General features: G+C 42.9%; 1 protein-coding gene and 1 long non-coding RNA gene across 2 annotated transcripts in view; both read right to left on the bottom strand.

The window, feature by feature from the left end:
* Positions 1-1,772: 1,772 nt before the first annotated feature.
* On the bottom strand, positions 1,773-8,875 carry LOC133531398 (uncharacterized). The gene is made up of 2 exons (XR_009801524.1): positions 8,780-8,875; positions 1,773-7,086 (listed from the first exon to the last, which is right to left on the bottom strand). It is a non-coding gene; the product is annotated as an uncharacterized LOC133531398 (long non-coding RNA).
* A 17-nt stretch (positions 8,876-8,892) lies between these two features.
* The window catches only part of LOC133531309 (probable C-mannosyltransferase DPY19L1), a 29,593-nt gene continuing 14,803 nt past the window's right edge, over positions 8,893-23,682 (bottom strand). Inside the window, exons 6-26 of the mRNA XM_061869443.1 lie at positions 21,593-22,252; positions 21,180-21,373; positions 17,020-17,126; positions 15,234-15,396; positions 13,650-13,775; positions 12,407-12,565; positions 12,178-12,269; positions 11,944-12,035; positions 11,710-11,817; positions 11,476-11,583; positions 11,242-11,349; positions 11,008-11,115; positions 10,774-10,881; positions 10,540-10,647; positions 10,306-10,413; positions 10,072-10,179; positions 9,838-9,945; positions 9,604-9,711; positions 9,370-9,477; positions 9,136-9,243; positions 8,893-9,009 (exon numbers count right to left, since the gene is read on the bottom strand). Of these exons, the coding sequence (XP_061725427.1) occupies positions 8,893-9,009; positions 9,136-9,243; positions 9,370-9,477; positions 9,604-9,711; positions 9,838-9,945; positions 10,072-10,179; positions 10,306-10,413; positions 10,540-10,647; positions 10,774-10,881; positions 11,008-11,115; positions 11,242-11,349; positions 11,476-11,583; positions 11,710-11,817; positions 11,944-12,035; positions 12,178-12,269; positions 12,407-12,565; positions 13,650-13,775; positions 15,234-15,396; positions 17,020-17,126; positions 21,180-21,373; positions 21,593-22,252 (3,006 nt within the window). The remainder of the gene's footprint in view (positions 9,010-9,135; positions 9,244-9,369; positions 9,478-9,603; positions 9,712-9,837; positions 9,946-10,071; positions 10,180-10,305; positions 10,414-10,539; positions 10,648-10,773; positions 10,882-11,007; positions 11,116-11,241; positions 11,350-11,475; positions 11,584-11,709; positions 11,818-11,943; positions 12,036-12,177; positions 12,270-12,406; positions 12,566-13,649; positions 13,776-15,233; positions 15,397-17,019; positions 17,127-21,179; positions 21,374-21,592; positions 22,253-23,682) is intronic.

Raw genomic sequence — 23,682 nt, 5'->3', positions numbered from 1 at the left:
CTGACTACGCATCATCATCATCCGCTAGCGGGTCCCGTACTGTGACGGGGTCCGCTTTCCTACTTTTCTCCTTCCACTTCGTTTTATCCTGGACATCGTTTTCCGCTATTACCCAGAGGCGTTTAAATCTTTGGCGATGACATTGCGCCAACGCTGTCTTGGTTTTGCCCTTCTGTTTGGGCCTGGTAAGGAAAAGCTAAGGGCTCTGTTGCCTACGTATTCAGACGACCTTTTGTCATGCCCGAACGACCTCAGCCGACTTCCTTGGAGCTTATCGGCGACGTCTCTCACTCCGAGGCTACCACGGACGTGTTCTTTTCAAACCTAACAATTCATTTCTGCCACATTTGGACATGTCTCTGGGTTATTGGTCATATTTCACTGCCATAGAATACAAAAGTGACATACCCTAAGAAGTGAGTTTCGTAACATTTTTGGTGCTTCGTATACTGTCGCCCTCAGAAGCGCTGGTGGCCTAGGAAGCGCTGGTGGCCTAGCGGTAAGAGCGTGCGACTTGCAATCCGGAGGTCGCGGGTTCAAACCCCGGCTCGTACCAATGAGTTTTTAGAACTTATGTACGAAATATCATTTGATATTTACCACTCGCTTTTCGGTGAAGGAAAACATCGTGAGGAAACCGGACTAATCCTAACAAGGCCTAGTTTACCCTCTGGGTTGGAAGGTCAGATGGCAGTCGCTTTCGTAAAAACTAGTGCCTACGCCAAATCTTGGGATTAGTTGTCAAGCGGACCCCAGGCTCCCATGAGCCGTGGCAAAATGCCGGGACAACGCGAGGAAGAAGTATACTGTCGCCCTCAGATATATCGGAGCGGCCGAGGTGCTCATAAATATCTGAATGCGCACTCTAACGCCTTGACAGTAGAAGCTTGTTCAGATGTTTGTGAGCGCTTCGACCGCTCTGATATATCTAAGGGCGACTGCACGTCGCACCAAAAATCTATCGGGGTAACAGATATTTCGAAAACCCACGTGACTTTCTTAGGGTGTGTAAGTTTTGTATGAAGAAAAGTATTTTATAGAATAGTAATTGAGATTTTCAATCTCTTACCTTACTTAGGCAACTCAGCAAGGTCTTTCATTTTCATCGGCATTTTACTGTCACAGGTTACGTCAGTAACCTCAATCCTGTGTTGGATGTTGACCTACAGTAAACAGGAATCGTACACAATGCTCCCGTATTGAAACAAAAATATTCCTTTGCTAATCCGCGAAAAGATAACGTGTTAGTTAATCAGTGTCAAAAAACAAACCACCACCAAAAATACAAAACTCGAAACGTGTTTCGCGTCTCTACGAGGCATCCTCAGGATTTCCTGCGTATTTTTTTTTTTGCGGTGGGAGGTTGAAAACATTAATTGCATGTAATAATACGCAAGTATAACGGTTGGCACTTATTGACTAGCACATCTTTTCGCGGATTATCAATGTAATATTTTTGTTTTAACCCTACTCATAGTGTTGTGTTCCTGCCGGTGAGTAAGGTTGCCAGAGCTCAACGAGGGTGCGGAGTGTTAGGGTTGGCAACGCACATGTAAATGTAACATCTCTGGAGCATGCGCATGTTAATCCTCTGGACTTGCAGGCGTACATAGGCTACGGACTGCTTACCATCAGGCGGGCCGTATGCTTGTTTGCCACCGCCGTAGTAAAAAAAAAATAGTATGGATTTTCAATGCCCCCGCGAGATATTTGTATTGTAAGTAACACTACTATGGATTGCAAATGGTCTGAAATAAATCATAAAAGACAAATAAACTGAACAACCGTTTAATTTAAGTAAAAATAACCTTCTTCACTTACTTAACTACTACTATCTACCTATAATCACATCGCGAATGGGTTACACAGTATATCTTATACACCGTGTTTTTATTGAATTCCGTTAACTTCGGGGTAAGTACGTTTAAGGAAACTAAATGGCATAATTAATTTTCAAAAAAAAATTTTTTTTTTTTTTACTATTTTAATTTTATAAAAAGTAACTAAATGTTGCATATAGCGTTGTTGTAAGACGGGCATTACATTTACTCAACCAAACAATTGAAAACTGTGACATATCAATGTCATAACGTCGATCGTCCGAGATAGTACTACGTTTAGTAGCAAATGTATGAACTCGCACTAAACACTAATCAATAAGTAAACAGGCCCTAAGGCAAGTGTACACGCTCGTAAGGGCCTTATAAGATAAAAAATAATGATAGATTATCTCTGAAATGGAGTTAATTAGAATAAAGAAATTAGAATGTCTTTGAGAAAGTTACTTAATTTAAGCTCAGGAATGCACCCTCGAAATTAACGCAAATCAAAAAAAAAACACGGTGTATATGACACCGTAAGATTGTGCACCCGTTAGTTTATAATCTAACGTAGGTTAGGTTAGTTTTTAATCTAACGTAGGTTAGGTTAGTTTGTAATCTAACTACCGTCAGTTTATAATGTAACCAGCGAGATTAGAAACTGACGAGAGTTTACAATTTTACGGTGACATATACAATTGCCAACGAGGAATCCGAGAGATTTTAACCACGCATTTATGAGACCAATAGAAGGAAAAAAATGTTATATGAGGTTCGGTCGACTTCACAAAAAAAAAAAAACTTTTTTTGATTATTTTTTTGATTTTTTGTATGTATTTGTACATAAAATGTTAACGCTATTTGTAAAACTGTAACTCAAAAAGAATTTGAACTTTTTTTTGCAAAATTAATTACTAGTCAGTTTTTGACATCTATCACTAGATTTTATTTTATTATAATACTTTTTGTGTTGTCTTAATGTGCCATGTCTGTGTGTGTTTTAAGTTATTTGTAAATTCTATGTCACTAACCCCAATTTAATTTATTTATAATTTATTTTTAAGATTCTCTGTACTGTACTAACACTATATGGATCTTCCTGGATTCGAAACAAATAAATAATTGAAATTGAAAAACAAGGATATTTGGACTAGTTCCCATAGTGGCAACATCGCCTTCAAAAAGGCGTTTTGCACTAAGTAACAATAAAAATATGGTATATTTTTGTAAGTGGCTTTAACTCTGAAATTAAGCGAATTCCAAAAAAAAATATAGGACATTTTAGTCTTTCAATATGATCAGGAATATACTGTTAAAATCTCTCGCAATGCTCCCGGGCACCGTGTAACATATTGTAATTAAAGATGTACAAGGTACCCGTGAGCATTGCGAGACATTTTAACTAAGCATTCCTGGTAATATTTAGAAACTAAAATGTCATATAAAATTTTCTGGATTAGGCCTAGTTTCAGAGATAATAAAATGTTTTTCGAAATCATTCTTTCGCCGTAAGTCTGTACAAAACACATTTTTGACTGCGGTATTGCCACTTTGAGGTCTAGTCTGGACATACCTATTGATTGACATCGAAAAAAAAAAACGTTTTAGTTAATTTTAGGTTATGTGTTTATCAATAAAAATAACGTTTTACGTGCAGGAGTGTTAAAAAAAAGAGAGAAAAAACAAAAAGAAACTTTTTTTGTCGAATTTCACAAAGTCATATAACATTTTTTGCTTCTGTTGCCATCAGGAATGCACCGTTAAAACCTCTCGCAATGCTCACGGGCACCTTGTATATTATAATACAGTTAATATACTTAAACCTAAACTGAAAAAACATTTTTACGTATCCTTGAAGCCACAAGGCATTCTTTTAGGGCATCTACTTAACCTGCAAAAATATTTTATTCAAAAAAATTTCCTGCATGTATCCCGTTTACAAAAATAATGCTTGACATTTTCAACCTAAAGGGTACGTATTGTCGGTTGCCAATAAGGCGCTATTTTTACATAGCTTCAATTTTAAATTAATCTTATCGTCAACGGACAACGTGGTACCTTTTGGTTGAAAGCGTCACATATGTAATTATAATACTTAAGAGGCTGTCAACACCCAATGTCCTTGAAATTGATGTTACTTAAACAGTTTTTTAAGAAAGACTATTTGTTTTAGTCAAGTAAGAAAAATATATGTTCATATTAATTATATTTCAAAGACCGTGGTTGTACTCGATACATGATTGAACGAAATCGGCTCGATAGAAAATAATTGCAAAGATTTGTCTTAAAATCACAATCAAACGGTTCTATGTCTTTATTGTTTTGACTTATGGGTCTGCAATTAAAATCACAATTTCAAAACATTTATATCTAAACCGTGGTTGAGTAAAATATTACACTAATAATCCACTTTTTATTTAAATATTTTTCTTATTATTCCCTCGCCCAGGCCCAGTAACATGCGACAGTGCTATCTCATTTACTCCGATAGAAATAGACAGTGTGCGCGCTTTAGGTATTGACAGCCTCTTAATGTTCAATCTTAATTAACTTACTTAAATGCATTTTTATATACACATATTTTATACAACTTACGGCTGCGTTTCCACGAGAGATGTCCGAGAGCAGCGAGATGTGCAATAGAATCACTTAATTTTTTCCCTCGCTCAGCGTGCAGTGATTCCATTGGTTCTTAACAAACACATCCTTTACTTCCGCATACTCGTTCATCTCTGGCACGGGGCCTTACAAGACTGAATTAAGTTAATTCAGACATTAATAGTACATTACGATACAAGTGCGAAAAATAGGAAATTCGAAACGAGTGGCGATAAATTAAAATACGACCGAAGGCAGTTGCGAATTACCTATTCGCACATGTATCGTACAACGTTTTACAGTACATATGGCCCTTTAAATGTTCGACATAGTAACGTAATATGCTAATTTTCGCACTAGTGCGGTAAAGCACCATATGTACTGTAAAGAATATTACGTAATATTTTGACACACAATATTGTACAAAATGTAAAATATTGTACTGCCGATAAAAGCTCGACTCCCACCGAGCGGGCCGAGTCGGAGCGCGCCCAGGGGCCCGTTTCTCGAACGATATTAGTCTAATATTATTAGTGTGTTGCCATGGTAACCCACACTACTTGACAGGGGCCTATTTCTCGTACGGTATTACATACACATACTGGCTTTAGCGTCTATTTCAGACGATCTATAGTGCAATGTCCGCAAAACATCTTTTTTGATGACTGAAAAGACCGATGCGAGAGCGGCATACTTTGCCACAGAGCTGGCAAGGGAAGTTCGCGACGGACTGTGACGTTTCGCTACGGTGCCTTTTTTCCCTTTTGTCTGCCAGTGCCGCGAACCAGGCCTCGTCGCAGAACTTGCGACCATCTCCAACGCACTTGCGCCACTCCGTTCGCTTCTCCGCAAGCTTCTCCCAGTTAAGGTGGTCGATCTTAAAAGCTGCCATATCCCTCTTGGCGCAGTCTTTAAAGCGAAGCAATGGCCTCCCAACATCTCTTTTCGCATTCGCTACCGCACCCAGAAGAACACGGTATTAGACTAAATTATTAGTCCACGAACTGTCAAATCGTATTGGTTACCATGGCAACACACTAATAATATTAGACTAATATCGTTTGAGAGATGGGGCCCAGTTCGTGGACCAATAATATTAGTCTAATACCGTTTGAGAGATGGGGCCCAGTTCGTGAACTAATAATATTAGACTAATATTGTTTGAGAGATGGGCCCCAGTTCGTGGACTAATAATATTAGACTAATATCGTTTGAGAGATGGGGCCCAGTTCGTGGACTAAAAATATAGTCTAATATCGTTCGAGAAATGGGCCCCAAAGGCCCTTTACTAGTTGCTAAAGGAATTAGAGCGTCTGCACAGTAGTCAGTTTGGAGCGGTGATTTTATTAACGCTTGTAAAACGATAGCTGGATTTTACAAATTACAAGTAGCACGTGGACTACCGGCCAGACTCCAAAATGGTGGTTAAACGCCTGTCCGACTCGCGGGGGCATGGGACCCAAGGGACGTCACTTCCCATTCAGCTCGCCACAAGCTGCCCTGGGGGCTTATTATTATTACTTTTTTTTTTTTTTTTTTAGATAAAATATTTTTTTATTGGCATTAAGGGAAGTACATTTTAGTGTGGAAGTCCCTGACTTCTGAGCTAGGTAAAAACCTGTGTTACAGAAGTCAGTGTCCTCTCCCAAACATAATAGTAACTATTAAGACATTAACCATTTTCATTTTAGACTTAGTTTAGTGTATAATAAGCTATCGATATTACACTTTAAACAATATTACTGAGCAAAAAACAAAGGAATTAATCACGACGCGTGACTATCAAGATGGCGCTCGAACCGGAAGTCTAGCCAATAGTTCAAGTTTCACATTCCAGTCACCACAAATGGTGATGCTGTTACGCGCTGTCAGCTGTCAAAATTAGGTTCGATATTCTTAGACGCATATTTTAAGTCAAATACTGTTTCTAAAGGTAAATTTTAATACTTAAGAATAACTTTCATAGGCACAGATACTCCACAAGGCGCTGGGCAAGCGGCTGAGGGAGGCAACGGGCGACCCCCGCGCGGGCAGCTTTCTCGCGCAGAGAATTGCAATCGCAATCCAGCGCGGGAACGCTGCCTGCGTGATGGGCACCCTACCAAGGGCGCAAAATTTTGATAGGTATTTTTAATTTTTAGCTTTAGTTATTTTAATTGTAGTTAGATTTAGTTTATTATTCATGTTGTGAAATTTTTGTATTTTAATATAGTACATTACGATACAAGTGCGAAAAATAGGAAATTCTAAACGAGTGGCGATAAATTAAAACACGACCGAAGGGAGTGTTTTAAATCGACACGAGTAGCGAATTACCTATTCGCACATGTATCGTACAACGTTTTACAGTACATATGGCCCTTTAAATGTTCGACACAGTAACGTAATATGCTACTTCTCGCACTAGTGCTATAAAGTAGCCCCATATGTACTGTAAATATATTATTACTTGTATTAACTAAATAAAATACAATTCTGTAAAATAACTCGTATTAACATTGACCACATTACCATCTTTTCTTACTTTCATAGTTCGTCCTTTAAAAATATTCGCACTTATTCACTGTGTCCTTGAGAGAGAATGATATACACGTCTCACTCTAACTGGTGTGTGGCCAGATCGTCGATACCGGCCGGCTGTCAGGTGTCAAAGCTACGAGGCATGTACCTGGAAAAACAAATATATTGACGACCGGTCTGGTCTAGTGGGTAGTGACCCTACCTATGAAGCCGATGGTCCTGGGTTCGTATACCGGTAAGGGCATTTATTTGTGTGATGAGCGCAGATATTTGTTCCTGAGTCATGGGCGTTTTAAGTATTAGTATATTACATATATCGTTGTCTGAGTACCCACAACGCAAGCATTGCGCTTACCGTGGGACTAAGTCCATCTGTATAAGAATGTCCTATATTTATTTATATTCAAAACTACTTATTTACAAGCAAAGTTTTTCGCAAAATAATTCAATCGATTGGTTAATAATCTTGTCTGACATTTAATTCTGTAGAATCAGCTCAGTAGTTTTGTGCGACCTATCTAAAGCTTTAGATTGAGTAGACCACATCACTTGATAGTTTAAAGGCCATAGTCGGGTTTCCATAGACAGTTGGCCCTTAAATCAATTTGACTCAGGGATTTTTTTGTGAGTACCTCTTATGCTGAAGGATATTTTATGTTAAGTATCAACATCCTACTGGTGACAGTTTTTGACTTATGATTTTTTGAAGTTTTTTCTTTAATGTATTGTACTTCGGGATGTATTCAAGCGATTTGTTTTGCAAGCGAAATTTTTTAATGATGTTCTTCATTTAGATATGCATCGATACTCAAAAAACTAATAGCAGTTGTTATATATAAAAAAAAGAAAAATAATAAGACATAAAATATGTTTTTTTTTTTTTTTTTAATGTGGCCTAAATATCAAAATTTTCCAGGCGGTACTTCCTACCAAAAATCAGCAAAATGTGTGGTCAACTTCTGTATTCTATCGCCGTTTTTCAATGTAGTATCAGTGAAAGGATGTTGATAGTTAGCATAAATATCCTTCACTACAAGAGGTACTCACGAAAAAATCCCTGAGTCCAATTGATTTAAGGGCCGACTTACTATGGAAACCCGACTATGGCCTTTGTTTATATATATCAAAGGACTCGTATTAGACTTCATTAAATCAAATTAAGCAAAGAAAGCTCAATAAGTCAAGGATAAACGGATTTATATTGTCCTAAATAAGCGATAAAGATAAGAGTACCACAAGGATCACGATTAGGTCCATTACTATTACTACTTGATGTTAACTACCCGGCATCGATGGAACTACCTGACGTTATTGAAACTTCCTGAGGGCCTAGCCAAGATGACAAACGTTTGCAGAAAACAAAAGGAAACTATGTCTCTCTATCGCACTAATATGGATGAGTGATAGAGAGACAGACGGTGTTTCGTGTTCTGCAAACAATTGTCGTTGGCTAGGCTCCCTGACGTTGATGGATCTATTTTGACACTGTAGTCGTGCAGACGGAATACGACGTAGTGTACATAGAAGTGGCTGTTTTGTGAGGAGCGGAGGACGAGCCCTACATGATTGGCGACAGCATATATCTGTCTACAACTGATGCTTATACCTGCTTGATCTAACACATTTATTATGCATGCTAGAAAAGAGCTGCATGGAACCATACGCAGACTTCAACTTTTGAAAAGCTTTTGATTGTGTAGACACTTAGAGCTCTATGGGGATACCTCAAGGGTCTGTTTTAGGCCCGCTATTGTTCCCCATGTATATCAATGACCGGAACAGTCTTTAGCGTTTGATGTTGATAGTTAATGGGCTAACAGACTATAGTTAGATAGGTCTACCTGACACTGTAGTCGTGCAGCCGGAACACGGCGTAGTGGTTGTTCCGGAACACGGGGTAGAAGTGGTCGGCGGCGCGCGCCAGCAGCGCGTGGCAGACTATAGTTAGATAGGTCTACCTGACACTGTAGTCGTGCAGCCGGAACACGGCGTAGTGGTTGTTCCGGAACACGGGGTAGAAGTGGTCGGCGGCGCGCGCCAGCAGCGCGTGGCAGACTATAGTTAGATAGGTCTACCTGACACTGTAGTCGTGCAGCCGGAACACGGCGTAGTGGTTGTTTCGGAACACGGGGTAGAAGTGGTCGGCGGCGCGCGCCAGCAGCGCGTGGCAGACTATAGTTAGATAGGTCTACCTGACACTGTAGTCGTGCAGCCGGAACACGGCGTAGTGGTTGTTCCGGAACACGGGGTAGAAGTGGTCGGCGGCGCGCGCCAGCAGCGCGTGGCAGACTATAGTTAGATAGGTCTACCTGACACTGTAGTCGTGCAGCCGGAACACGGCGTAGTGGTTGTTTCGGAACACGGGGTAGAAGTGGTCGGCGGCGCGCGCCAGCAGCGCGTGGCAGACTATAGTTAGATAGGTCTACCTGACACTGTAGTCGTGCAGCCGGAACACGGCGTAGTGGTTGTTTCGGAACACGGGGTAGAAGTGGTCGGCGGCGCGCGCCAGCAGCGCGTGGCAGACTATAGTTAGATAGGTCTACCTGACACTGTAGTCGTGCAGCCGGAACACGGCGTAGTGGTTGTTTCGGAACACGGGGTAGAAGTGGTCGGCGGCGCGCGCCAGCAGCGCGTGGCAGACTATAGTTAGATAGGTCTACCTGACACTGTAGTCGTGCAGCCGGAACACGGCGTAGTGGTTGTTTCGGAACACGGGGTAGAAGTGGTCGGCGGCGCGCGCCAGCAGCGCGTGGCAGACTATAGTTAGATAGGTCTACCTGACACTGTAGTCGTGCAGCCGGAACACGGCGTAGTGGTTGTTTCGGAACACGGGGTAGAAGTGGTCGGCGGCGCGCGCCAGCAGCGCGTGGCAGACTATAGTTAGATAGGTCTACCTGACACTGTAGTCGTGCAGCCGGAACACGGCGTAGTGGTTGTTTCGGAACACGGGGTAGAAGTGGTCGGCGGCGCGCGCCAGCAGCGCGTGGTAGACTATAGTTAGATAGGTCTACCTGACACTGTAGTCGTGCAGCCGGAACACGGCGTAGTGGTTGTTTCGGAACACGGGGTAGAAGTGGTCGGCGGCGCGCGCCAGCAGCGCGTGGCAGACTATAGTTAGATAGGTCTACCTGACACTGTAGTCGTGCAGCCGGAACACGGCGTAGTGGTTGTTTCGGAACACGGGGTAGAAGTGGTCGGCGGCGCGCGCCAGCAGCGCGTGGCAGACTATAGTTAGATAGGTCTACCTGACACTGTAGTCGTGCAGCCGGAACACGGCGTAGTGGTTGTTTCGGAACACGGGGTAGAAGTGGTCGGCGGCGCGCGCCAGCAGCGCGTGGCAGACTATAGTTAGATAGGTCTACCTGACACTGTAGTCGTGCAGCCGGAACACGGCGTAGTGGTTGTTTCGGAACACGGGGTAGAAGTGGTCGGCGGCGCGCGCCAGCAGCGCGTGGCAGACTATAGTTAGATAGGTCTACCTGACACTGTAGTCGTGCAGCCGGAACACGGCGTAGTGGTTGTTTCGGAACACGGGGTAGAAGTGGTCGGCGGCGCGCGCCAGCAGCGCGTGGCAGACTATAGTTAGATAGGTCTACCTGACACTGTAGTCGTGCAGCCGGAACACGGCGTAGTGGTTGTTTCGGAACACGGGGTAGAAGTGGTCGGCGGCGCGCGCCAGCAGCGCGTGGCAGACTATAGTTAGATAGGTCTACCTGACACTGTAGTCGTGCAGCCGGAACACGGCGTAGTGGTTGTTTCGGAACACGGGGTAGAAGTGGTCGGCGGCGCGCGCCAGCAGCGCGTGGCAGACTATAGTTAGATAGGTCTACCTGACACTGTAGTCGTGCAGCCGGAACACGGCGTAGTGGTTGTTTCGGAACACGGGGTAGAAGTGGTCGGCGGCGCGCGCCAGCAGCGCGTGGCAGACTATAGTTAGATAGGTCTACCTGACACTGTAGTCGTGCAGCCGGAACACGGCGTAGTGGTTGTTTCGGAACACGGGGTAGAAGTGGTCGGCGGCGCGCGCCAGCAGCGCGTGGCAGACTATAGTTAGATAGGTCTACCTGACACTGTAGTCGTGCAGCCGGAACACGGCGTAGTGGTTGTTTCGGAACACGGGGTAGAAGTGGTCGGCGGCGCGCGCCAGCAGCGCGTGGCAGACTATAGTTAGATAGGTCTACCTGACACTGTAGTCGTGCAGCCGGAACACGGCGTAGTGGTTGTTTCGGAACTCGGGGTAGAAGTGGTCGGCGGCGCGCGCCAGCAGCGCGTGGCAGACTATAGTTAGATAGGTCTACCTGACACTGTAGTCGTGCAGCCGGAACACGGCGTAGTGGTTGTTTCGGAACACGGGGTAGAAGTGGTCGGCGGCGCGCGCCAGCAGCGCGTGGCAGACTATAGTTAGATAGGTCTACCTGACACTGTAGTCGTGCAGCCGGAACACGGCGTAGTGGTTGTTTCGGAACACGGGGTAGAAGTGGTCGGCGGCGCGCGCCAGCAGCGCGTGGCAGACTATAGTTAGATAGGTCTACCTGACACTGTAGTCGTGCAGCCGGAACACGGCGTAGTGGTTGTTTCGGAACACGGGGTAGAAGTGGTCGGCGGCGCGCGCCAGCAGCGCGTGGCAGACTATAGTTAGATAGGTCTACCTGACACTGTAGTCGTGCAGCCGGAACACGGCGTAGTGGTTGTTTCGGAACACGGGGTAGAAGTGGTCGGCGGCGCGCGCCAGCAGCGCGTGGCAGACTATAGTTAGATAGGTCTACCTGACACTGTAGTCGTGCAGCCGGAACACGGCGTAGTGGTTGTTTCGGAACACGGGGTAGAAGTGGTCGGCGGCGCGCGCCAGCAGCGCGTGGCAGACTATAGTTAGATAGGTCTACCTGACACTGTAGTCGTGCAGCCGGAACACGGCGTAGTGGTTGTTTCGGAACACGGGGTAGAAGTGGTCGGCGGCGCGCGCCAGCAGCGCGTGGCAGACTATAGTTAGATAGGTCTACCTGACACTGTAGTCGTGCAGCCGGAACACGGCGTAGTGGTTGTTTCGGAACACGGGGTAGAAGTGGTCGGCGGCGCGCGCCAGCAGCGCGTGGCAGACTATAGTTAGATAGGTCTACCTGACACTGTAGTCGTGCAGCCGGAACACGGCGTAGTGGTTGTTTCGGAACACGGGGTAGAAGTGGTCGGCGGCGCGCGCCAGCAGCGCGTGGCAGACTATAGTTAGATAGGTCTACCTGACACTGTAGTCGTGCAGCCGGAACACGGCGTAGTGGTTGTTTCGGAACACGGGGTAGAAGTGGTCGGCGGCGCGCGCCAGCAGCGCGTGGCAGACTATAGTTAGATAGGTCTACCTGACACTGTAGTCGTGCAGCCGGAACACGGCGTAGTGGTTGTTTCGGAACACGGGGTAGAAGTGGTCGGCGGCGCGCGCCAGCAGCGCGTGGCAGACTATAGTTAGATAGGTCTACCTGACACTGTAGTCGTGCAGCCGGAACACGGCGTAGTGGTTGTTCCGGAACACGGGGTAGAAGTGGTCGGCGGCGCGCGCCAGCAGCGCGTGGCAGGCGCGCGGCCCGCCCCGCCCGGGGAACTCAGACTCCCAGATCTCCTCGAATGAGCAGCCTTTCCTGTTAGACAATAGTACAGTCAGCGTCAAATACTTCGTAGCAGTCAAAGTGGCCAAATAGTTCGGTACACCATACTAAAATATATGGTGTACCGAACTATTTGGCTACTTTGATTGCTACGAAGTATTTGACGCTGACTGTACATTACTATATAGGACGGGAAACGAAGGGCTGCAGCCCAAGTAGATATAGACGGCCGAGCGTAGCGAGGTCGGTTAGGGATACGCGGCTGGCAACCCCGTTTCTCGCCGAGATTTGTATAGTGCTTTTCTCAAACTTGCAATGAAATAATTAAATAGGGGAATGAAAATTTGATTATTTTTACGCTACGACGCACGGTTTAAGAGATACAGCCCTATAAAGATTTCCGCATGACTGACAAAAAAAACTTTATGGGGCTGTATCTCCTAAACCGTGCGTCGTAGCGCAAAAATTATGAAATTTTTGTTCCCCTTTGAAACCCTGAAATAATATTTAACAAACACAAAAAAGAAAAAAAGAAACAATGGCAGAATTTTGCTTATAGGTGTTTTATGGTTGAATGCCAAGACGTGCCATAATTTGACGTTAAAAAACAAAAGAAGGTTGCCTTAGTGTGGCCTCGGTGTGTAAGGCAGTATGAAATTCCTTTACATATCATCTTCACTCATCGCACCTGATATGTAGTATTTCCGGACCTAATTTGAAGTAAGTCATGTCAACATTTCATTACAAGTTTGAGAAAAATTCTATTAATGAAACACGAATTCATGAATGAGGGCACAGCACAACGGATGTCATTCCAGATCTAGAGCAGAGCCCAACTGGAGAAGTACCTCCACCTTACAGAAGACCGCAGCCAAATAACGCTAGACCCTACTCATAGTGTTATGTTCCTGCCGGCGAGTAAAGTTCCCTGAGCTCAACGAGGGTGCGAAGTGTTTTAGGGTCGGCAACGCGCATGTAACATCTCTGGAGTTGCAGGCGTCCATAGGCTACGAAGAATGCCATCAGGCGGGGCGAATGTCTGTTTGCCATCGACGTAGTATTACACATAAGTTTTTTTGGACTCTAATAATATTTAGTGATGAAATGGATACATTACCGACTTCTGCCATAGCAGTACTTGTTCTCGACGATAAGGTAGATGGCCTTGAGAGCTGTCAGTTCTTTGTACAGCTCTTCAGTTGTGAATTTTCCGTACGTTTTGTACACGGCGTAGGCGCGGGCTCTGACAGTAAAAAAGTATAGTTAGATACTAAGAAATTCCAATGTGTATTGAGAAAGTGGCCACTGTGGACACCATAAATTTAGTATTAAGTACGGATTCGGCATGAGTGGTGGGGGGAACTGACAGAACGGGATAGTCTTATGAATATTTCAGTAGGAGTAGCAGAGAAAGCGTTATTATTGTTAGTCCTTGTCACAGTCACACATTTCTAAGGTTCCGCGCCCAAAGGGTAAAACGGCCCTATTACTAAAACTCCACTGTCGTCTATCACCAAGCTGTATCTCATGAACCGTGATAGTTAGTCAGTTCAAAATGTTCACAAATGATGTATTTCTGTCGCCGCTATACAACAAATACTAAAAAGTACGGAACCCTCGGTGGGAGATAAAATTGCCTACAAGAAAGATTCCATATTTTTTTTTCTCTAGGATCAATATTTAAAATTTAATTTAATTATTTTTATATTTTCGTAAATAACACTTAAACGGTGGCTAAATAGGAGAAAAAATTATAAACGTAAATAATCTACACAAATCCCGCGATAGCTGCTTTTCACCCTGTTTCTATATTGTATGTATTGTATTGTACCTCGCCTCCCTGTTCTCGTAGTGAGGATGCCCCACTATAGTTCGCATGGTGACTACCATGATGGTAGCCAGTATGGACATGGATGTGTATTGTATTGTACCTCGCCTCCTTATTCTCGTAGTGTGGATGCGCCACTACGGGCCGCCGCGTGACTAGCATGACGGTAGCCAGTATGGACATGGATGTGTATTGTACTGTATTGTATTGTACCTCGCCTCCTTGTTCTCGTAGTGTGGATGCGCCACTATGGGCCGCCGCGTAACTAGCATGACGGTAGCCAGTATGGGAATAGATGTGTATTGTACTGTATTGTATTGTACCTCGCCTCCTTATTCTCGTAGTGTGGATGCGCCACTACGGGCCGCCGCGTAACTAGCATGACGGTAGCCAGTATGGGAATAGATGTGTATTGTACTGTATTGTATTGTACCTCGCCTCCTTATTCTCGTAGTGTGGATGCGCCACTATGGGCCGCCGCGTAACTAGCATGACGGTAGCCAGTATGGGAATAGATGTGTATTGTACTGTATTGTATTGTACCTCGCCTCCTTATTCTCGTAGTGTGGATGCGCCACTACGGGCCGCCGCGTAACTAGCATGACGGTAGCCAGTATGGGAATAGATGTGTATTGTACTGTATTGTATTGTACCTCGCCTCCTTATTCTCGTAGTGTGGATGCGCCACTACGGGCCGCCGCGTAACTAGCATGACGGTAGCCAGTATGGGAATAGATGTGTATTGTACTGTATTGTATTGTACCTCGCCTCCTTATTCTCGTAGTGTGGATGCGCCACTACGGGCCGCCGCGTAACTAGCATGACGGTAGCCAGTATGGGAATAGATGTGTATTGTACTGTATTGTATTGTACCTCGCCTCCTTATTCTCGTAGTGTGGGTGCGCCACTATGGGCCGCCGCGTGACTAGCATGACGGTAGCCAGAATGGGCATGGATCCCGCGAAAGCTGCTTTTGCTCCAGTTTCTTTTGAGATCCAGTTGAGGAGTTCTTCTTGTTGGAAATCGCTGAATTCACCTGTGAACATTCATTTATCAATGCCACCATATCAATTTCCATATTTGGGCCATCTAATATAAAACACTAATGTAATAGTTGAAAACCCGTTTATTTTGACTTTGGCTCTAGAAATGGTATATTTACATTGAATGCTTCTACATTTTTGTTTAACTTTTTCTAATCTATTAAATTCTATAGTGTGTAGTAATAGTTATTTATAGTACTTGCGCTTGCACTAGTGCGAAAATTAGCACGCACTTAGTATCGTAATGTACTATTACGATACAAGTGCGAGAAATAGGAAATTCGTAACGAGTGGTGATAAATTAAAACACGACCGAAGGGAATGTTTCAAATCGACACGAGTGCGAATTACCTATTCGCACCTGTATCGTACAACGTTTTACAGTACATATGGCCCTTTAAATTTTCGACATAGTTACATAATGTGCTAATTTACGCACTAGTGCGGAAAAGTAGCGCCATATGTACTGTAAAATATTATAGTATTATTTTGAGTACACACATTACCATTAAAGCATTATATGACTTATGCAGATATTACTTACATACTTAATATTTTAAATGGTAACATTGAATGTCCTGAATTGCTCGCTAAGCTCTCCTTCAATACTCCATCTAGGTCTAAAAGATACTTCCCTCCCCTCTCAATTCCTTTTTCATCGCGTAATTACAGAAATAGCTTTCTACTACGAGCTGGCAAAAGTCCAAATGAACTAACGAAGAGGCAGATTTTTTTTTTTTTTTTTATCTGATTTTTATTGAGGCTTTGGACACTCTAGGTGAACATGTCAGCCTCATGGGTGCTTTCATAGTTCCCTACGCAAGGGAGAGATCAATAAAGTGGTATACGCTGATTGCTATGTCTGATAAAGGCTCTGCCAACCAACAATTGATCTGTCCATTGTGCATGGAGCCCAAACTACTAAATATCCTTTTTCTCAAGTCCGAATTCCGGACGCAGTCCAACAATACGTGAGTCAAGTCATCAGGCTTCTGACAGTCTACACACAGTGGTGACGGTTTAACACCCATCATACATAGAAACTTATTTGTAGGGATGTGTCCGGACCGGACTCGGAAAGCTGAGACTAACACTTTTCGAGCGAGGTTGGCAGAATCAAACCAGGGTATCCACAAGGGTCTAGCTTGGATTGTTCTGTACCAGATTCCTACATACGTTTTTAATAGCAACATCATAACTATAACACGGATTCTAACAAACAAATTGAGCCCCCGTATCCTCTTAAATGTAATAATTCATTAAATCTATATATAGCCTAACACCATGGGAGAAAGTAAAGCCCACAGACTCCGTTGGTTGGGCCACCTTGAGAGAATGGACGAAGATCGGAACGTAAAAAGAGCGTACCTGGGTCGCCTAGCAGGAGGACGTCCTATCGGACGCCCTAGGTATCGCTGGAGCGACATGGTGGAGGCGGATCTGCGCGAGCTTCGAGTCGACAATTGGCGAGAGGTCGCACAGGACCGAGAAAAGTGGCCCTGTCTTGTGTCGGAGGCCAAGTCTCATTTTGGGTCGCTGAGCTAACGGAGTAAGTGAGTATATATAGCCTAAAGCCTAGGCCTTCATAAAAAAAACTGTCATAAAAAACCACTGACCTATATGCGACATTTCAGCGCCCATGTTCACGCTGAGGCGGTGCGCGAGCGCAGCGAAGCCCGCCACCCAACAGAGGGGCAAGTACTTCTGCACCGACGGAGGCACCCTATAAATTAAGTATTTTGTAAAAAAAATATATTTGGCATTTATTATATATATATATAATATGTATTTTAATATATGTATGTATATGTATTTATATATCTTTTTTATTTATATTTGTATATGATAATTATATTGCTTAGTTTTGTGTTTATTCTGTGCTAGACTTCTTTTATTGCATCTGGAACACCTACTGACATAACATTTTTTTTTTTTTTTTTAATTCCGCTACCTAAAGGTTGTCTGGAAGAGATCGCTTTTTAGCGATAAGACCGCCTGTTGTTTACCTCTTCTTTATGTGTTGTATTATTTGTACTGTTTCTGTATTGAGGTGTGCAATAAAGTATATTTGTATTGTATTGTATTGTATATTTTTGATACAAGTTTTTAATTCTTACAAACCCAAACACAATTAGGTTCCGTTTTGTTTTATCACAGAGTTCCTTATAGTTTATTTAATCTAGGGAGATCCATATAGTGTTAGTACAGTACAGCGAATCTTAAAATTAATTGGGGTTAGTGACATAGAATTTACAAATAACTTAAAACATACACAGTACACACACATGGCACATTAAGACAACACAAAAAGTATAATAATAAAATACATAAAATAAGTTTGTGGCAAAAATTTCACTTACAGTACATATGGGGCTACTTTATAGCACTAGTGCGAGAAGTAGCATATTACGTTACTGTGTCGAACATTTAAAGGGCCATATGTACTGTAAAACGTTGTACGATACATGTGCGAATAGGTAATTCGCAACTCGTGTCGATTTAAAACACTCCCTTCGGTCGTGTTTTAATTTATCGCCACTCGTTTCGAATTTCCTATTTTTCGCACTTGTATCGTAATGTACTATTTTGGTACAGGCTTTTATCGCTGACTGTACTTTTCTTTCCACATGCAACTAATACTCATCGAGCAAATTCTAAAAACCCCAAACACAATTAGGTTGCGTTGTTTTATCACAGAGTTCCTATGTCCACTTCTGTCAACATCAGATCAGCTCGATGGTAACATAATATTGCATTGTCACCCGACTTACATATGTATGCAAATTTTCAGCTCAATCGGAAACCGGGAAGTGGATCAAATTTAACTTGCAAGATTTGATTACAAACAGACAACGGTCTGGTGAAAGTAAATAAAAGCTTGTAATAAAATAAAATCTAGGCAATCTAGATGCACCATTTCTCAGCATCTGTTGCTGCCACATGCAGACTATTCCAATGCTCCAGTAATGGTGCATCTATCTTACCTGCCAACGTTTTCAGGATAATAATAACTACTATATACAATAATATAGCGGTGGTGGCCGAGTGGATATGACGTCCGACTTTCAATCCGGAGGTCGCGGGTTCAAATTCTGGCTCGTACCAATGAGTTTTTCGGAACTTATGTACGAAATATCATTTGATATTTACCACTAGCTTTTCGGTGAAGGAAAACATCGTGAGGAAACCTGCATACATCTGCGAAGAAATTCAAAGGTGTATGTGAAGTCCCCAATCCGCATTGGGCTAGCGTGGGGACTATAGCCCGAGCCCTCTCGCACATGAGAGGAGGCCTGTGCCCAGCAGTGGGACGTATATAGGCTGAATTATTATTTTATTATTATTAATAACTACTATACTTTTAATGCTTGCTACGATTGCTTTGCTCTTCACGTTAAAAGTAATAGAGAAGAGAAATAATAAATTCATAAAATATCTCTGTTTACGATATTTATTTTTTCTAACTGTAAATAATATTTGCTAGGTAACAACATTATAAATAAGGAAAGGTACATGCGAGGTATATGCAACCTTCTTAATGCTGTATTCATGGCTTTAAATTGTATTTGATTGTATCAATTTATAGGGACATCTCGTGATGTAGTTTGCATACACGGAAGTCAACTTAACACAAAAGTAGGTTATCGGATCCAATTAATAGAAATCGCCGCCATCTTTACTAATATTAACTACATTTCTAAGTGTTGCTCCCCTGGTATACTGGCTTACAAGGAAGGGTACCCAACTGTCCGACTCCGATTCGATTCATTTTGATATATGTTATAGAGTGGTCTAAAATAACGGACACGTATTTTTTTTTAGCTGCCCAAACTCAACCTATTGGGAGAAATTGTCCTCCAAAGTACTAAAAAGTTACTAAATCTTCTAACTCCTATAGAAAGTGATGCTTAAGCAACTTGCTAGTTAATGGCTGGTTTGAGTATATGTTTGAAAGCAGCAAAAAATAATGAGCACGTGTTTTGTTATATCGGCTAAAACTCATTTTTTCCTAAAAAAAATCGACATTCGAAGTTTTATAATATCTTATCGCTGAAGTTACACATAAAGACGGGTGTTTTTTAAGGAAAACTTGAGTTTAAGCAGATATAACAAAACACGTGTACATTATTTTTTCCTGTACTAAATGAATCAAATCGGAGTCGGACAGTTGGGTACCCTTCCTTGTTATACATAAATAAATAAATAATAAATAAATATTATAGGACGTTATTAAAGTGCATGTCTTGATTTGTTTAGGGCTAGATTTGTGTAAAATTGTCCCCAAATAGGCAGTTTTACCAGTGGGGCGACACTCCTTTCGGCTTTTCCCGACTCCGTTCGGCACATCATTGCTCCGAGCAATTTTTTTTTTAATACTACGTCGGTGACAAACAAGCAACACCCCGCCTGATGGGAAGCAGTCTCCGTAGCCTATGTACGCCTGCAACTCCGTTGCCGTTGCCGACCCTAAACCCACCCCCCCTAGTTGAGCTCTGGCAACCTTACTCACCGGCAGGAACACATAACACTATGAGTAGGGTCTAGTGTTATTTGGCTGCTGTTTTCTGTAAGGTGGAGGTACTTCCCCAGTTGGGCTCTGCTCAAGATCTGGAATGACATCCACTGGCTGTGCCCTACCACACAAAGCGAGATGACATTCACAATGCCCATACCTCTCTTTTGGACGTAGTTTAAGGACGTACCCGGGTCCATAAGGACGTACCCGGGTCCATTATTAGGGTTGGTACAACTTGACGTCCCTATACATGCACGACCACAGATAAGATAATGACTTGAATTTTGACAACCATAAATGACCGAAAGGGATAGTGCCATACGTTACAAAGGGACAGCATAATTCGTCCCTGAATTGCTGTCAAACCGGTTTTGTAGGAAGTGTAATTTCTGTACGGTGGTGGTATTATTTATTCTGTGGTTTTACGTACTTGTGGTTAGCGTTGACAGCGAGCGCGCTCACGACACACAGCTGCATGCCCGGCAGCAGTTTGAGCCGCATGACTAGAGATATGACATGACATGACACCTGGTATACTACTGCTGGCTCAATTTTAGGTAGTTTTACGTACTTGTGGTTAGCGTTGACAGCGAGCGCGCTCACGACACACAGCTGCATGCCCGGCAGCAGTTTGAGCCGCATGACTAGAGATATGACATGACATGACACCTGGTATACCACTGCTGGCTCAATTTTAGGTAGTTTTACGTACTTGTGGTTAGCGTTGACAGCGAGCGCGCTCACGACGCACAGCTGCATGCCCAGCAGCAGTTTGAGCCGCATGACTAGAGATATGACACGACATGACACCTGGTATACCACTGCTGGCTCAATTTTAGGTAGTTTTACGTACTTGTGGTTAGCGTTGACAGCGAGCGTGCTCACGACGCACAGCTGCATGCCCGGCAGCAGTTTGAGCCGCATGACTAGAGATATGACATGACATGACACCTGGTATACCACTGCTGGCTCAATTTTAGGTAGTTTTACGTACTTGTGATTAGCGTTGACAGCGAGCGCGCTCACGACGCACAGCTGCATGCCCAGCAGCAGTTTGAGCCGCATGACTAGAGATATGACATGACATGACACCTGGTATACTACTGCTGGCTCAATTTTGAGAGTTTTTTTTTATCGTTTGTCCCTTTCCGTCATTTCTGTTTGTTAGAATAAGACAAAATTTAACAGCGGATCATTGGAACGATCTATATAGGGCTAAGCTTTTTGAGTGATTGTCCCGAAATAGGTAGTTTTACGTACTTGTGGTTAGCGTTGACAGCGAGCGCGCTCACGACGCACAGCTGCATGCCCAGCAGCAGTTTGAGCCGCATGACTAGCGCTGCTAGGATGGCGAACACGCACAATTGAGCCACTTGGTAAACCACTGCTGGCTCAATTTTGAGCCGCCGCAGATATCGCACTGTGGAGTCAGTCATGTCTATTTCTACGTCGTTCTGTAATGGAAAAATATATTCAGTTACAAATGATTCAACACAAGTGTAGATAAATACATACTTATATACATGGAAAGCACCCATGACTCGGGAACAAATATCTGTGTTCATCACCGAAATAAATGCCCTTACCGGGATTCGAAACCAGGACCATCTGCTTCATAGGCAGAGTCACTACCCACCAGACCGGTCGTCATTATAATAAATGATAATACAAACCTTTTCTTTACTATCAGCATTATTCTCTATCCCGCTATCTTCATCTTCTAGAACTTCCTTTTTCACAGTCTTCTTCTCTTCTACAAACCACGAATACACACGGACACACACACCAAACACAACCATTGGTATTAGACATGTTTTAGTCATATTTACAACAGAACTTATTGGCAAAAAATCAAACGCTTCAGAACAAGTATATATCAAAGTATGAAAGTTTTTATAACTAGTAAATTTAGAATACAATATATCCCAAACATGAGTATCATCTTGTATTTCAAGAAAATCGCTTATCAAATGCTTTAAATAAAACGAAGAAGTAATAACTATTAATAATCTTAAAAGTACTAGCCATGATTCTACAAATAAATCTAATCTATTCTGGACTTTTATTCTGAACGAGCTAAAAAATAAACAATAAATAGATACAACTAAGAAGAAAGAAGTATACAACGATGTTTTTAGCATATCATTCCCTTGCAGCAGTAAGACGGCCATATGCAGACCACAGAAGTGTGAGTGGAGGAACATACAAAGGACCTTAAGGTCGATAATTTTGAGTTGTTCCATTAGGAAGAAGATGGCTGTTTGGGTGAGGAATATGAATTGGGAGAACTGCCAGAAGAGCAGACAGAGGCAGTTGACGATGAAGATTGACACCTGGAACAAATAAAAAATAAATAAGTTATGTACTCTAGGTCCGATCTAGGGCGTCCGATCGGGCGCCCCAGGTACCGCTGGTGTGATGTAGTGGAGGCGGACCTGCGTCGGCTGAATGCCAATTCATGGCAGGAAACCGCGCTGGATCGGGACAGGTGGCGTTCTCTCGTTTCGGAGGCCAAGATTCTTTTTGGATCGCTGAGCCAAAGCAGTTAGTTAGTTAGTGTACTCTAGGTCCATGAGGTCCTAGCGCGTATAAGTTTGCAGAAATCACAAAGCGTCTGGTTGACGTGACTGGTGACCGAGCTGGCGGCTTCCTCGCACGACGTATCAGCATTGCGATACAACGAGGAAATGCCGCCAGCATCCTTGGTACAATGCCTCAAGGGCCTATTTTAGATTTAAGCTAGTTATAGTAATAGCTTTATGTATTGTATTTATTTTACTTTGCACAGTAAAAAATATACAGTTACAAAAGGAGGACTTCGTGGCAAAAGGCATTCTCTACCATACCTTTGTATATATATATATATATTATGTAATTAAAGAATATACTCCAAAAAGGATGAAAAAAAAAAGTATGTTAAAGTTAAGCAGACGTTTTTTTTTTTTCAAGCATTTTTTAAGTTCAAATAATATCCATCAATATAATTTTTTATAATATGTATTTTATATGCAGTTTAGTTTTTAAGTATAGTTTGTTTTTCTTTTGAATTCGTTTTTTTTCTCACTGCCCCAACTGTATGTCTCTGTTTGACCATAAGGCCTATGGCGGACTTACGCTAAAATTGTCTTTTCGACCGGCTTGATCCTTCTCGCTAATGAGAAATTAGGTACCTCGGGCACAAAAGAAACAATGCCTTTTGTTTATCACTTTATCAGCTTAGGGTTTGAGTCCAAAAAATCATCCCAGATAATTCATACTATATGCAGACTTAGGCCCTCAAAACACGAAGAGTAAGCGTAAAAGACGCGTAAGCGTACCGTAATACGCGCGTACAACTTGAGCCCTACGAGCACGAACAAGTTCAAACGAGTTCGCACACGAAGCGTCGTCGTAGCGTAGCGTAGATTTCTGTCATTACGACAGGCGTAGCGTAATACAGGCGTAAAAAACATAATTTCTGACATAATTAAACAATAAAAAAATCTTTATTAGAAGAGAAAGTAAGATCGTCGAAGACATCTGACGCCAGTGACAGTTCAACTAATGAGATTACGCTTACGCGACGTTTGGTGCCCAGAACTCTACGGGTCTCGTACTCGTGACCTTATTACGATACGGGATACGCTTACGCTCAGTGTGCTGAGGGTCTTATACTTTGAATGAATGAATGAATGTATTGCGTAATTGAGGTTACAAACTCGCAGATACAATTGGCTACTTGACAGTTTTTTGTAAATAATGTCAAACGATCTTGATTTTCCTG

Source organism: Cydia pomonella, chromosome 25 (assembly GCF_033807575.1).
Source record: "Cydia pomonella isolate Wapato2018A chromosome 25, ilCydPomo1, whole genome shotgun sequence".
NCBI lineage: Eukaryota > Metazoa > Arthropoda > Insecta > Lepidoptera > Tortricidae > Cydia > Cydia pomonella.
The sequence above is the reverse complement of the archived record's forward strand: the minus strand, read 5'-3'. Positions and strand labels throughout refer to the sequence as shown.